This window comes from Stegodyphus dumicola, chromosome 2 (assembly GCF_044657685.1).
Source record: "Stegodyphus dumicola isolate Sdum_Otavi_A_Nest chromosome 2, ASM4465768v1".
NCBI classification, from domain to species: Eukaryota; Metazoa; Arthropoda; class Arachnida; order Araneae; family Eresidae; genus Stegodyphus; species Stegodyphus dumicola.
Genome location: NC_140769.1, coordinates 279,537,153 through 279,552,330, shown reverse-complemented (window position 1 = coordinate 279,552,330; position 15,178 = coordinate 279,537,153). Strand labels below are relative to the sequence as shown.

The window sequence follows — 15,178 nt, the reverse complement described above, 5'->3', positions numbered from 1 at the left end:
AAAAAAAATTTAAAATGAGCATATCTGCAGAATTTCCGATACACAGTTTCGCGCGCTGGAGATAAAAATGTTTTTTTTTTTTTTTTTTTTTTTTTTTTCGTACAGTGTTGCCACTGCTCGCTTTTAAATCGTTGGGTTTGTTAATCAAAAACTCATAAGAACTTTACCAAATATGAAATAGATAATAAAACAAATTCCAAATTCGGGCTTCCAGATGCCCATATTCGGGTGGAGACGTACTTGAATGGCTCTAGGTACCGTTGTTTTATCACAATGCGATAAATAGATACATTTATGCAGATTCTCCATTATTTAATTTCTTTAAATATAATACAAGGCGATGATAATTGGTGGCAACATTCTGAAAAGCGAAACGCCACGAAATGCCAAAAAGAAATTAATAGCCCTTTCGGGCTAACTTCCTTTGGTCTAAAAATCAAATTTTGCGCACTAAATCCGTTTGTACTTATAACACCCTATCCTCTAATGATCGAAATATCACCTTTCAACTATTTTAAACCTTATGTGTAGAAGGATTTAATGTCCAAATGTGCAATTTTTTAATAAATTAATGAGTACCGGTTGTTGAAGACATTAAATGCCAAGTGTGCTTGTGTGGGAGAATACTACATACCAAAAATTTAAATACTGTACTTGCCATTAGCTTCTTGCCAAAAGTCAGCTTCTCTTGCTTGGAGCAAAATTCCATCTTTGTTCTTCGCTGGGATGGTGTAACAGTTACCGAAATCAGGATCATAATAATACTGTAAATTCCTATGTATGATAATATTAAACATTACAATGAATGTATACAATATTAATAACAATAAATAAAAACAAAAATATAGAAATAATAAATGTATTTAATTACGCCAAAGAATATTATTTAAATTTCAGTGTAATTTATCATCTATTTATCAAACTGAAAAGATTCCATTAAAGATTTCCACTAAATATTTCTTCTAAAAAAACAGGAATATCTTGCATTTTTAAGTCATTACTAATGCCGAGATTATTACTACAGTTTTTCTTCAGCTAAATTTATGTTTAGCTGAAGAGTTATGTTTAGTTCCATTTTCCTTTCTATGAATTACAGTTTATACGGTATATTAATTTTTATTTTCCTGAGTTCTTTATTTTTTCTGAAAATGAGAAATTATTTTCCTCTCGGAATTCATTAATCATATTTTCCATCGAAATGAGTGTTATTTTTAACTACCATTCTTTTAAGTTTAGTGTTTCGTTCTAAAGTGAATAATTTTTGTGATCTGCATTAACTACTGGGTAGTGGATTTTAAATTTTTGTAAATTTTAGGTATGGAAGCGAAGCATGTTCAATATAGATGAGCCTGCTTATTTCAGATTTCAAAACTCCACCTCAAATGCTCCGCTCATGAAATAATTTGATATACAAGAGAATAATAACAAAGCATGCATATAACAGAGGGTGTTTACACGTTTTTATAACGACTTTGATTTTCTCCATGAATTTAAATATTAATTTTTACGTGACTGGCATCAAATTGGAATAAGATTTAATTATCGTCTGCAGCATTAAAAGTATACTTTTCTTTAAAATATCGCTGAAAAATAAACAATGAATCGAAGGCTCTATTTATGCGCTGTCTGAAGAGAAGAAATCTTATTCAGTTATTAAAAAAAAGCATGGTTCTAATATTTCTAGACGTAAAATAAGTGACACAATTAATATGAAAGGAAAATTTATATCTGGGAAAAAGGCAAAAAATGCATACCCGACAAATGTACGTACAGCTCTTATTAAATCTTAAAGTCGATTCTCATGTTTTAAATGAAAAGCCAATCCTCCAAAGAGCTGTTACAAAATCTCTAATAATCATGTAGGAACTGTGAACAAAATTATAAAATCTGATTTAAAGCTAATTAAAACAAAAAAACAGGATGTTCATCGCCTAACATCGAAACATGTTTCTCATAAGCTATGTGGAGAAAACTATTGCAGCAGGAAAATTATTCAAGAGATGAAATATGGAAATATGTAGTTACAATTGATGAGATGATTAATCTGATATATTTACCTGACTGCAATAGAAAAATATTTTACCTGACTGCAACAACATATTTACCTGACTGCAACAAAAGAGCTATCAAACTGAACATATCAGAAAATAACATTCTGAGGTTTGTTTACATATAAATCCGTGCAAAATCGTTACAAAAACGTGTGAATACATTCTGTACATGGTGTTCATAAGAATACTCTCAGATATATAAAATAACATATTCACGGCCTATCCGCTCTACCAATTGAAATGAAGCTTCAGATACTGTTATTTGAAGATATGCGCTCGAGACTGTGATGATTTCGAACAATAAAACTCACACGGTTATTATTACAGTTAAAACGTTTCGAAATTTTGGAATACCAACATTCAATATCAAAGTCTGATTTTGGTCTCAAATTATAAAATCTGCTTTCTGCTAATTCGTACTAAAATCTACGATGTATAACTTGCACAAAAAAAAGGGGGGACAGTTTTATATCTCCCGTTTTACTGCACTGATTGCAGAAATTTTATTTGCGTTTTCCATGTCTCAAAAGTGCAACTTGGATATATATTAGATTTATATATAGTATTATTATAACATAGGTATTTTGACACAAAACCGGACGTTTTCTGAAATAGCATACCATTTTTTTTGTTACTCCAAAGGGGCTTTGTCTCTGAGGGACTATTGTTTTCTTTTTGCGATTTTGCGTCGAATCACTCTGAATGTCTGTTTCACTTTTCAAACTGTTGCCACCCAATATTATCGCCCTGTATTATATTTAAAGAAATTAAATAATGAAGAATCTACATAAATGTATATATGTTTCTCGCTTTGTGATAAAACAACGATACCTAGAGTTATCGAATTTTGAATGAAGTAATCCTACTACGAATATGGGCATCTGGATCGATTTCATATTTTGTAAAACTTTAACGAATTTTTGATTAAAAATTTTAAGGATTTCAGATCGAGCAATGGCAACGCTGTACAGAAAAAATATTTTTATCTCCACCGCGCGAGACTGTGTATCGGAAATTCTAAAGGTAGGCTCAATTTAAAATTATTTTGCGATATTGTTCTTGAACTGAATTTTATGGCATAAGTCAGAAAAACTTGATATTTAATAAATAAAGGTAACACACAAAATTTAAAAAAAAAAAAAAAAAAAAAATCCCTTTGAACGTAATTTAAAATCTGTAAAATATTTCAGAATTTCTTTCTTTTTCCCTTTTTTTTCCCCATTTTTCAATTTTACGACTCAAATTATACGCAGATATTAGATTTTGCAATTTTTGGTGAGAAATTTAAGAATTCATATAGGCGCATTTCTTTTCAATTGACGCCAAGAATAATTCACTGGGCGAACTGCTTAATTTATAGCAATCTGTTTTCCTTTCCTTTTTTTCATTGTACACCAGCAGAAAAAAGATCATTGTTCAAACTTTCAAATAATTTTAACGAAGTTTTTAAACCACATTTGGCGTTATTAAAAAATATGGCAACTTTCAAAACGCGATGATATGTAAATTCACGTATATGTTCGGAAATTTTGAATAACAAAAACTCTAATTTTTTGTACGTATGCTTAGAAATACATCTAGTACTTTAAGATAAGAGTAAAAATTTCCGGGCCGATGGATTGGCCGTGGTGGACCCGTTCGATGGCCACCCTGTTCGCCAGATTTATCCAGCTTGGATTTTTTTTATGGAGCCATCTGAAGAGCATCATTTACGAGACTCCCGTTGACTCACTGGAGGACCTCGTTGCACGTCTATCCATTGCGGCTGCAAGCATGCCCGAAATGCCTGTCGTTTTTCAAAATGTTCATCAATCTCTTCTGCGACGTTACCGAGCATGTATTACTGCTGGTGGTGGTAATTTTGAACATTTATTGTGAATACCGTATTGCTACAAAGAAGTACTTTGCGTTGATTTTGTACATAAACACAGTTTCCTCTTGTGTCGGGTTTTTTTTTTTTTTTTTTTTTTTTTTTTTTTTTTTTTTTTTTTTTGTGTGTGTGTGTGTGTGTGTTCCTGCCTTAACCCGTCACTTTAGACCCTACATTCCTATAAAAAAATGCATGTTTTAGTACGCTCCACCACCCCTCCAAGCTTGTCCCATGATCTATGAAACACCCTGTATATAAATCTAATACATATCCTAAGTCGCGCTTTCGAGACATAAAAATGCAAGTTGAATTTCGTCAATCGGCCCAACAGAACGAGAGATATAAAACTGTCCTCCTTCTTTTGTGTGTGTAACGTGTATACGAGCCAGTTTCCCTTAGAAAGTCCTCCACGAAAGCATCCCCGCCCTTAGGCAGATAACCCTAGTGTGCTTTGCCATAATTAAATACACATACACATACACACCTTCTTTTGTGTGTGTTAGGTGCATATGAAATCTTCTATGATGTCGCAATTACGTACGCATTAAAACAAATATTTACTAACTATGCATATGAAGGAATTATACTCACCGGGTACATTCATTTTCTTTTACTGTCGGTTTTCCATTAAAGATACAGCTTTGTATCATGTTGGAAGAATGTCCGAGTTTCCTTTTCTTATCTGGATCACCTTCTAGCATTATTTCATACACAATATCTACGACTTCTTTTTCCGTCAGCACCTATTAGATTATGAAAATGAATTTAGCTCAATAAATAGACAATCCACACGTACCGCACATACATGAGCGCAGGTATTACACTTGTAAGATATAAAATACGTAAGAAAATTACTAACAAAATAGTAGCTCAATTTATTAATAGTCCTTTTTATTCCTAACTTTAATGTCAAAGGATATGTATTGCGCCACTTACATCATTACTTCTTATGCAATGATCCGCAGTGCTGTAGAGCTATTACTCAATCACCATTCAAAACTGAAACAAAGGAATCGAGTTTATAAATACCAAGCTACTCATACGCAGTCACTTTTCCCCCCTTCCTTTATCTAACCAGCATCTGCTTGCGGCCTTACAGCTTTCATCTATTGTTTAAAAACGTAATGCGTTTTATATAAAATTGTGATGCGCTTAAAGCACCCAGAGTGTCATGAAAATCAAGAACAGATGTCCTAAGAAATCAATGATATGTGATTGAAGATGTGTTTCAAGAATGTTCCATGAAGATATCTCCAAGAATAAATCATATGTTCAACTCGGTTTGTTTGTCTGTATGTCTATCATTCCATCTACGCAATAGTTTAAAGCTGCCTACAAACACCAAGTTATCTACATATAAATTATTACATACAAAGTAAGATAAAAAATAATGTAAATCAAAATTACAATTTAAACTAGCGGTAACCCTTTAATTCCCTCTCACTATTCTAAAAATGGCAATAATAGCTTTTTCTGGACTGCGTCATTTCTAGATCACTCCATCTTGCATAGCTTGCGTAACGCTGATGACTTAGCTACCTCGGAAACTGAACTCAAAATTTTGAGAACTTTCTAATCTAAACCAAAACCTTCTTTTGGTGAGCCTCCATATTAGATAATTGCGCACTTTTAGCTTCAAGCTCTCCTGCAGTCAAGATACTATTTTCTTATATTGCATTATTTATCTGTTTTTGCACTAAAGCAGTGCATTTAGAAGTCGTTTCTGAGTTAACAACAGAAGCTTTTCTAGCCTGTTTACGACGATTTATTGCCAGAAGATCCAAACCAGCCGTTATCTGGAGCGATAACGCCACGAATTTCAAAGGTGCGAGAAATATTCTTAACGCCTATAATGATATTTGCAAATCTAACCCAATTCAAGGATTTAGTGCAGAAGAAGGCATCCAATGGAAATTTATCCCACCAGCTTCTCCTCACTTTGGCGGACTGTGGAAAGCAAACATAAAATCAGTGAAACGAATTTTCTTAAGGGTAGCAAAATCAGCTATCATGAATTTTGAAGAGTTAACTACTTTAGTTACTCAGATAGAAGCAGTTCTGAATTCCCATGATCCGAATGACTTATAGCCTTTAACTCTGGAACATTTTTTAACAGCAAGTGCTATGTTATCCTTTCCTGAACCACATACTGCTTCGGATTCTCTTTCTTTTCATTCCAGGTGGGAACTAGTTCAAAGACTCCAAGCCAAATTCTGGAAAAGGTGGCATTCCGGGTATCTAAATCAACTACAGAATCGTGCCAAATGGAGCTGTTCGCAGCCAACATGCAGATTGGTCAACTAGTACTGCTGAAGGACTCCAACCCCAATCCTTTGCCGGATCCAACAAGTGTATCCTGGTACTGACGGTCTAGTCAGAGTAGTTGAAGTTAAAACCTCTACAGGTGTTCTTCGGCGAGCCAAAGAATCTCTAAGGAGAAGTAAAGGTTCCCCGGGGCAAATGTGGCTCCGTCAGACGGAAGAGACACATTATGTATATCCCTGAAGCTTACTTTAAAGGGGCAAACCATTCCAAAGCTATCCACCCTCCGTACCTCACTGCGCATGTGCGAAATAACATCAGGAGGCAACAAAGCAGCAAAGGCAACAAAGGAAAGAATGCAGCATGCCGTCGGCCATGTTAGCAATCTTTTACCACGTTGTTCGAAAACGTTCTTTGTTGTTGTAGTCAGAGGTACTTGGTTTTAGCTATGTGAAATTCTTTTAAAGACTTTTTAAATGTAATGCTGTAAGTGAAATGGTTTTGGCTATTGGGTGAAAGCTTTGCTCTTGGTTTTCACAATGGTCATTCCAAATAATTGTCTAAACGTTTTCATAGTAATTTGTTTTTAAAGTTGTTGTCGGATAATTATAATGTATTTCAGTGTTTTCAATTTATTTAGGGGTGCCTTTAATTGTCTTTAAATATTTTTTTCTGTTTCAGTTAGTTATTGCAAATTTTGCTTTTACAATTTCACTGTAAAATTTTAACTATGGATCCATAAAAATTTATGAGGTTTTGTATGGCATGTGTTTTCCCCCCTTTTTAAGTTTACAGAAGAAAAGAATTAAGAAATTTATTTCATTTAAATTTTGTCTTCGTACGGCTCGCTGTTTAAATTGAAAGTAAAAATTGGACAGGATTTCTATAATTCGCCCCAAAATTCCAACTAACATCCTTTTGCTCATAAAACTCCAGAAATGTATGAAAATAAAACATTTTGAGTTATTTCAAAGTAAAAAATTTGCTCTCTCCTCGAACTGCGCTGTTTAAATTTCACCCTGCGCTGGTGTTTCACTGCATAGCCGTGGCTCTTCGGTACAGCAGCGCAGAGGCGAAACAGGTTTACATTGCGTCTATGGAAGCTTTCATTCTTCTCCTTAGAGATTCTTTCGGCGAGCCATCAACAGAATTATTCCTCTACCATTTAAAGACTGAATGAACTTGAAAAACTTTTATTTTATATTTAATTGTTTACCAATTTAATATTTAGTTTAGTGTAATTTTAGTGACTTTAAATTTATTTGAATATCTGGAAATTGAAATGTAAACTCCATGGGAGTTTAAGCGGGGAGAATGGTAAGACTCGTCTAACGCTAGAGGGCGCTGAGAGCGCCATTGAGAGTGTGCTGAGTTTCGATGCAGTTAGCTCGATGGAATGTGTGACGCAGTTGTGCGATATTGAGATATTCTTATATTTAATTAAATCAATTTTTATTTTATTTGATTGGTGATTATTGATTTGATTTATTGACATAATATGTTTTGTTGAATCACCACACTTTCGACAAACTTGGATTACCACTCAACCTTAAAACCACCGATGCGCATCTTCCTTTTCTAGAGATATGTAAATCTTTTAGAGATTATTCTTCGATTCGACTCAAGATGTCCAATAAATCTTCAACAGCTTTATATATAAAACAATATATTATCATTTTGAAACTGATGCTGTGATGAAAGAATGTTACAAGAATCTCTTTTTATGCTAAAATAACTCAGACAATATAGTTTCAATTTCGCATATGCTTTGTCCCATGTCTAGTGCACCCATTCAAATTTTGACTCTCGAAACTATGTTTTGATTTCATGTTTTGATTTTTTCTCGTACATTACTAAAATAAAACTAAGAGAACGTTTTAACAAGAAGTCACCAAACACTTTTTTTTTTGGCGACTTTTTTAATCCAAAGGGCTTTGTCCCTGAAGGACTATTGTCTTCCGTTTTGCCATTTTGCGTCGGAACTCTATAAACGGCGTATCAATTTTCAAATCGCTGCCGCCAAATATTCTTGCCCTTTATTATATTTGAAGAAATTAAATAATGAAGAATCTGCATCAATGTATGTATGTTTCTCGCATTGTGATAAAACAACGGTATCTAGAGCCAACCAGTTTTGAATGACGTAAACCTACTGCGAAATATGGGCATCTGGAAAGCCCAAATTTGTAATTTGTAATTTGTTTTATTATCGATTTCATATTTTGTAAAACGAATTTTTGATTAACAAACTCAACGATTTAAAAGCGAGCAATGGCAAATAAAATTTTTATCTCCAGCGCGCGGAATTGTGTATCCAAAATTCTAAAGGATATGCTAATTTTAAAATTATTTTGCGACATTGCTGTTGAACTGAATTTTATGGTTTAAGTGCGAGGAACATGATATTTAATAAAGAAAGGTAATACACAAAACGTTAAAAAAACGCCCCTTTGGATGTAAGTTAAAATCTGAAACCTTTCAGATTTTTATTGCAATTTTAATTTTAAAAAAAACACTAATTTTGTATTTATGTTAATTCTTTTGTTAAAATTATAAAAATTAAAAACAGTTTTTTTTACTTACGAAATCCGGCGTTTTATTACATCTGTCTGGAAAAAATTCACAAAATGCACTTCTTCGAACTCTAAAGACAAAAGAAGAAGCAATGATATATATTTAAAAATAATATATTTCTAATAGTATAAATGAGATGGATAAAATATAAAAATTACCTCTCGAAAAGTTCTACTTTATCTGAATCTATATATCCTAAACATTAAGTGGTACTTATGTGTCATCGCAACAACCATAGTAAAAGTAGCCAAATTTTTCAGAATGCGCCAAACTGTGGCAAACATGCTCATAACGGTTCTTCATGCAACCATGTTCCTTTAAATCCTTCAATCAAGCAACGTCGTGATTTTCATATACGTTCTTTTTATTGTATTTTAAGTTCCAACGGTTTTCATAAGCAAACTGTGATATTTTTTTGCCTTAGACTTAATTTTAAAATATTCGCTTATGGAATTTGCCAGTGATGGAAGAAGATATGGTAAAATTTTTGTAAAAATACAGAATTTTGACGCAAAGTCTTTAAAGGAAGCAACGAGGAGATGCGTCTTGTTGACAATGGATGTTACCGGGTTTTGAGTGATGCCGAATCTCTGCAACATATTTTTAAGAGAAAACAAATCTCTGTGTACTCAAATCAAAAAATTCTGTGTACTTGAGGCAAAGAACTGCAGAAAGATTTGAAGAAGAATGTAAGCGTTTTATGTTGCAATGTATTGCTTAAATCTTATTTAATTTAATAATTAAAATCTGCATTTTAAAATCCTAAAGTATGTTTTATTTTCATACGTTGATAATGTTTGCCGACTTTGATAAATGTCGATAGTTTGAGAATCTTTTAAAAATGTCTCAAAAACCACTAACTTGCACCCTATAAGTAATTTTTTATCTTTTCATCTGTAAAAAAATTGCCAAATTGGGCCAAGGTAGTTGGGTTAATACCTAATACTATCAGGTTATGCCTAATTTTAGAAGCTTATACGAGCTAAGATCAGTTTTGATTCTGTTAATTATTGTGAAAAACATCAATCAAATATTTCGCAGTATATAAACTGGAATGCTTTTCCCCTCAAAATGCTTTCTATTTCGTTCTTGATTTGAAGCCAAATGCATAGAAAACTCGAAATTACGAAATAATTACCAAAAAAGTTTACATTTTCTTTTCTCACGGCTGTCATTAATTCTACATTCAGTAGATGAACATAGGGTCGAGTTTAGACTTGTTGAGACCCTAAGCTATTTGAAATATGAAGCCGCAACCATTTCGCACATTTTTTAGACGATTTTGGTAAGCGGTAATAAAAAATCGTTTGCTGCAAAAGAAGTCATTGCAATTGTACTATATTTTTAAAAGTCAAAATTATCGTCCGTGGCTTGAAAGTTTTGTTTTTATTCAAAATGGCGAATTTAACAAAGCAGTGGTTCGAAGGCTACATTGACGCTCTTTTCGAAGAGAAATATGCATACTCCGTTATCCAAAACCGATGTGAGAGTCATGATTTTGTGATATCTAAAGCGTCGATAGGTAATATCATCAACAAGAAAGGAATAAAACGTCCAATTGGAGCCTCAAGTGGGAAAAAAATTCCAAACAAGTATCCAAGGAAAAAACAGACATCTTCGACTATTGCAAAGGTACGTTGTTTAATGTTAAAAGAAAATCCCTCTAGTCAAAGGACAGTTGCAAAATCATTCAAATGCTCGGTTTCCACTGTAAACAAAATGATAAACGTTGATTTAAATCTTAAGAAAGCGAAAAAACGCTATGTGCATCGTCTTCTTCCAAAGCATATCGCTCAAAGCACGACATGCTGCAGAATTCTATATGAGAAACACTTATCCAAAGAAAAATGGAAAACAATTATCACGATAGATGAAGCACGGGTGTATTTAAATGATTGTAACAAACAAAAGAGCCAGTTATTATCATAAAAGCGGAGAAAAAAATTAAGTACATGGTTCAAAGAATCGAAAGAAAGTTTTCCTAAAGGATTCATGATTGTTGCTGGTTTTTCTTATAATGGCAAGTTAAAAATAAAGAGAGTGCAAAAAAATGTCAAGATTAACTCCAAATACTATCAGGAATATATTTTATCCCCAATTTTTCTGAATGAAATACCATCGCTTTACCCACAGTGCCATCCATCTGTGAGACTCCATCAAGACAAAGCTAGCAGTCACACATCAAAATCCACTGTAAATTTCCTAAAAGAAATGGAACAAAAAACTGGTATCAAGACCATACCCTTCACTGATATCCCTACTCAATCTCCCGATGTGTCACCTATGGATTTTTGTGCTTTCGGACTTTTAAAAACTGCATTATCCAAACATTGTTCCAAAATTCTAACAGAACTCTGTAAAGCTTTTCGGGAGGAATGCGATAGAATACCTCTTTTGCCACTTCAAAAGGCATTATTATCCTGAAAATTGCGGTGTCAAAGATAGTTCGGAATAAGGAATGTCAAATAGAACATTTAAAACACAAGAATTTTATGTATTTTAGTTTTGTGAATACAATATACATCGTATAAAAAATGTGTGAACAGCCTCTGTACCTTACGGTATAACAGTACGGTAACCTTACGGTACGCTATTTTAAATTTTTTGAGGAGCCCCCAAAATTGGGTTTATGTAGCTTATACGTAAATAAATATTCGCACTTATACGCACTGAATGAACATCTTTACCACGATAGATTTTATAAATTTTGGAATTCTACATCTTCTTCTCCAAGAATCGCGGTTAACTTCCTTTTTGACCAAAATTACGTCATCTATCATTTAATACAATTTATGCCAACTGACTTGTGTGTGCCTTTAATAAGAAAGCTATCTTAAGCCAGCATTGAATACATCTAAAATAACGCTGGGTATTTAATGAAGGAAAAAAATAACTTGGCTCAAACTTAATTTTTTGTTTCATTTATTAAATTATAACACATTTTTATACACTGAAAAATGAAGCATCTAAAAAACATAAGTAAATTATGTAGGACAAAATGAGCTTTGTTTTAGGAATCGAAATCGAGTCGATAGCTATCTATCTATATCAGTGAGATTAACACAGTTAAATAGCAAAGCAATAGCTATAAACTAATCTGAGAATCTAATCGTTCCATACAACGTTATAAAAAATCTGATGTGTACACCACATGACTTCCTTGTATTGGAATATTAAATTATACGCATTTTTTCTTGCATTTCATTTAAACTTATTGGATTGAATTAAATCTACTTCGCCGACAGCGTATAAACCACAATAAAATAAATGCATTCTTTAAAATTCACTCTAGTTTTTGTTTACCATAGCCACACTCTGGCGCTAGATTCACTTAACAGTATTAATAATTCTATAAGTTAACTTATATAATAATTATATAACGGAAACTAAGTTAACTGTTATATAATCCAATAATTATATAACAGTTAACTTATATATTTCGTTCATATTATAACTCATAATGCACAAAATTTATCATTTAAAGAATAGAATTATCTAATCGTTGCCACATGTTCTATTCAAATACTATAATAAAGCTAGAATGATGTATAAAAGAAATTAAGCAAACAAAACAAAAAAGAAACAGTTTTTCACAGACGATTGAGTATTTCTCATTTAATTAATTCAGTTCTCACTTCGCGAGAAGGTAAAAATACATAAAAACTCAAAATATCTATATTAAAAATTACGAAGTAAATCTCAAACACTTATTTCCTCGAAAAAATTCCAGAAAGAATTAAGCATGATTTAATTGTTAATAATAAATGAATGCGTTATCTTTGTTGTTGCGAAGCTAAGTTTCCCTAGATTGGCAGCGAATCCACTAGTCTCCTCTTTCAAATGTAAACATCAATGGCCGCCATTAAAAAAAGGCTTAGCGGCAATTAAACAACTTTAAAATTGCCGATAATTCTAAAAATATTGCACGCAGATTTACTAAAGGCATAAAATCCTTAACCGGAAGATAAAAACAACATAATTCAATCATTTTTAAAGCGAAAAATGTACAATTTACAAACATACAAGAGTAAAGAAACTGAGATCACTGAGCCGGGTAACAGAGTGGATGTATATATAAATATATTTATATACGTTTGGTGCGGCCGATTGCAACCAAAATACGGGTGCACATCTACATGTTATAGCAGTCCTATATAAAAAATTTCATCTTTCTGAGGCTACTCGTTTTTGAGTTATGAGAGATACTACGTACATACGTTCGTACAGACGCCACGAAAAATTCTCTTCAGAATTCATTTTAAAGCAGTTTTATAATTTTTTTGGAGGAAACGAGTCTTTTATTCAGTCCTTACGTACAGATATCACGCAAAAAGAATCGTTAAATTGCATTCGATAGCGGTCAAAATGGATATTTTCGTTGAAATTTGCTGCCTGAAACTTTTCGCGATTACAATACTTCCTATTTACTTCGTACAAGGAAGTAAAAAGGACTGCGTGAGTACGGGCTCGTTATTAGATTTAATGCATACAGAACTGATGACAGTTGATAAAACTTATTTTACCAAAAGAAATATTTCACAGTTCTGGAACTTTCCACAAAAGTATTTGCCCTGTATTATATTTGAAGAGATTATTAATGAATAATCTGCATAAATGTATGCGTGTTTCTCGCATTGTGAGAAAACAACGGTACCTAGAGCCATCAAATTTTGAATAACGTAAACCTCTCTAACATGGCCATCTGGAAGCCGAAGTTGGAATTTGTTTTATTATCTTTTTCATATTTTATAAATCATTCATGAGTTTTTGATTAAGAAACTCAACAATTTCAAAGCGAGCAATGGCAACACTGTACAAGGGGGCGAACATTTTTATGTCCAGCGCGGGAGATTGTGTATCGGAAACTCTAAAGTTATGCTCTTTTTAAATTATTTTGTGATACTGCTGTTGAATTGAATTTTATGGTTTAGGTGCGAAGAACGTGATATTTAATAAATAAAGGTAACACAAAAAGGTTTAAAAAAACGCCCCTTTGGGCGTAATATATAATTTGAAAGCTTTCAAATTTTTACTTATTTATTTATTCATTATGTAACTTTGAGTACTTAAAGTGTGGAAACAGCTAGAGGGCACATTAGCTTATTGTCAAATTGCTTACGTAAATAATTTTTTATTCAAAATATGAGAAGTTGCCTTTTTTTTTTTTTTTTTTTTAGACCAAAGGGATTTGAGTCCCGAAGGACTATTACTTTCGTTTTGGCATTTTGCGTCGGACTCATAAATGTCGGTTCACTTTTCAAAGTGTTGCCACAAAATGTTGCAGTCCTGCATTATATTTGAAGAAATTAAATAATGAAAACTCTGCATAAATTTATGTATATTTATCGCATTGTGATAAGATAACGGTACATAGAGCCATCGAAATTTGAACGAAGTAATCCTCCAACGAATATGGGCATGTGGAAGACCAAATTTGAAATTTGGAATTTTTTTTATTATCGATTTCCTATTTTGTAAAACTTTAGCAAATTTTTGATTAACAAACTCAAGGATTTCAAAGCGAGGAATTGCAACGTTGTGCAGAAAAAACATTTAACATTTTTATTCCCAACGCGTGAGTCTCTCTATCGGGAATTCTAAAGATATGGTCATTTTAAAACTATTTTGCGATATTGATGTTGATGTCTTCTGTTTTAAGTGTGAAGAACAAGATATTTAATAAAGAAAGATAACACACAAAATGTTAAAAAAACGCCCCTTTGGACGTAATTTAAAATATGAAACATTTCAGATTTTTTTTTTTTTTCTAATTTTTAGTTAGCACAGATAGCACACGCCCATATTACTTCAATCAAAATGCTATTGTATACGGAATTAATTTATTCTCACTTCTTAAAATATCTCAATCTAGAGATTGAATAATAACGTTCTCAGTGAGATCTTTTAGAGAATTAAAGGTAAATGATTAGTGACTCGCTAGCGAAGTAAAGTAACGAGACTAGTGATTCGCTAAGGAAATAAAGTAATGAGATTAGTGATTCGCTAACGAAATAAAGTAATGAGACTAGTGATTCGATAACGAAATAAAGTAATGAGACTAGTGATTCGCTAACGAGATAAAGTAACGAGACTAGTGATTCGCTAACTAAATAAAGTAATGAGACTTGTGATTCGGGAACGAAATAAAGTAATGAGACTGGTAATTCGGGAAACAAATAAAGTAACGAGACTAGTGATTCGCTAACTAAAAAAAGTAATAAAAGTAGCGATGCTCTAACGAAATAAAGTAATGAAGATTCGCTAACGAAGTAAAGTAATGAGACTAGTGATTCGCTAACGAAATAAAATAATCAGACTAGTCACTCGCTAACGAAATAAAGTAATAGATTAGTGATTCGGGAACGAAATAAAGTAATGAGACTAGTGATTCGCAAACCAAATAAAATAATGAGACTAGTTA

General features: G+C 32.6%; 1 protein-coding gene across 1 annotated transcript in view; it reads right to left on the bottom strand.

Annotated features, from left to right (window-relative positions):
• Positions 1–641: 641 nt before the first annotated feature.
• The window catches only part of LOC146998986 (degenerin-like protein asic-2), a 99,049-nt gene continuing 84,512 nt past the window's right edge, over positions 642–15,178 (bottom strand). The window contains exons 4-6 of the mRNA XM_085810287.1: positions 8,767–8,827; positions 4,513–4,664; positions 642–774 (exon numbers count right to left, since the gene is read on the bottom strand). Coding sequence (XP_085666413.1) covers positions 642–774; positions 4,513–4,664; positions 8,767–8,827 — 346 coding nt within the window. The remainder of the gene's footprint in view (positions 775–4,512; positions 4,665–8,766; positions 8,828–15,178) is intronic.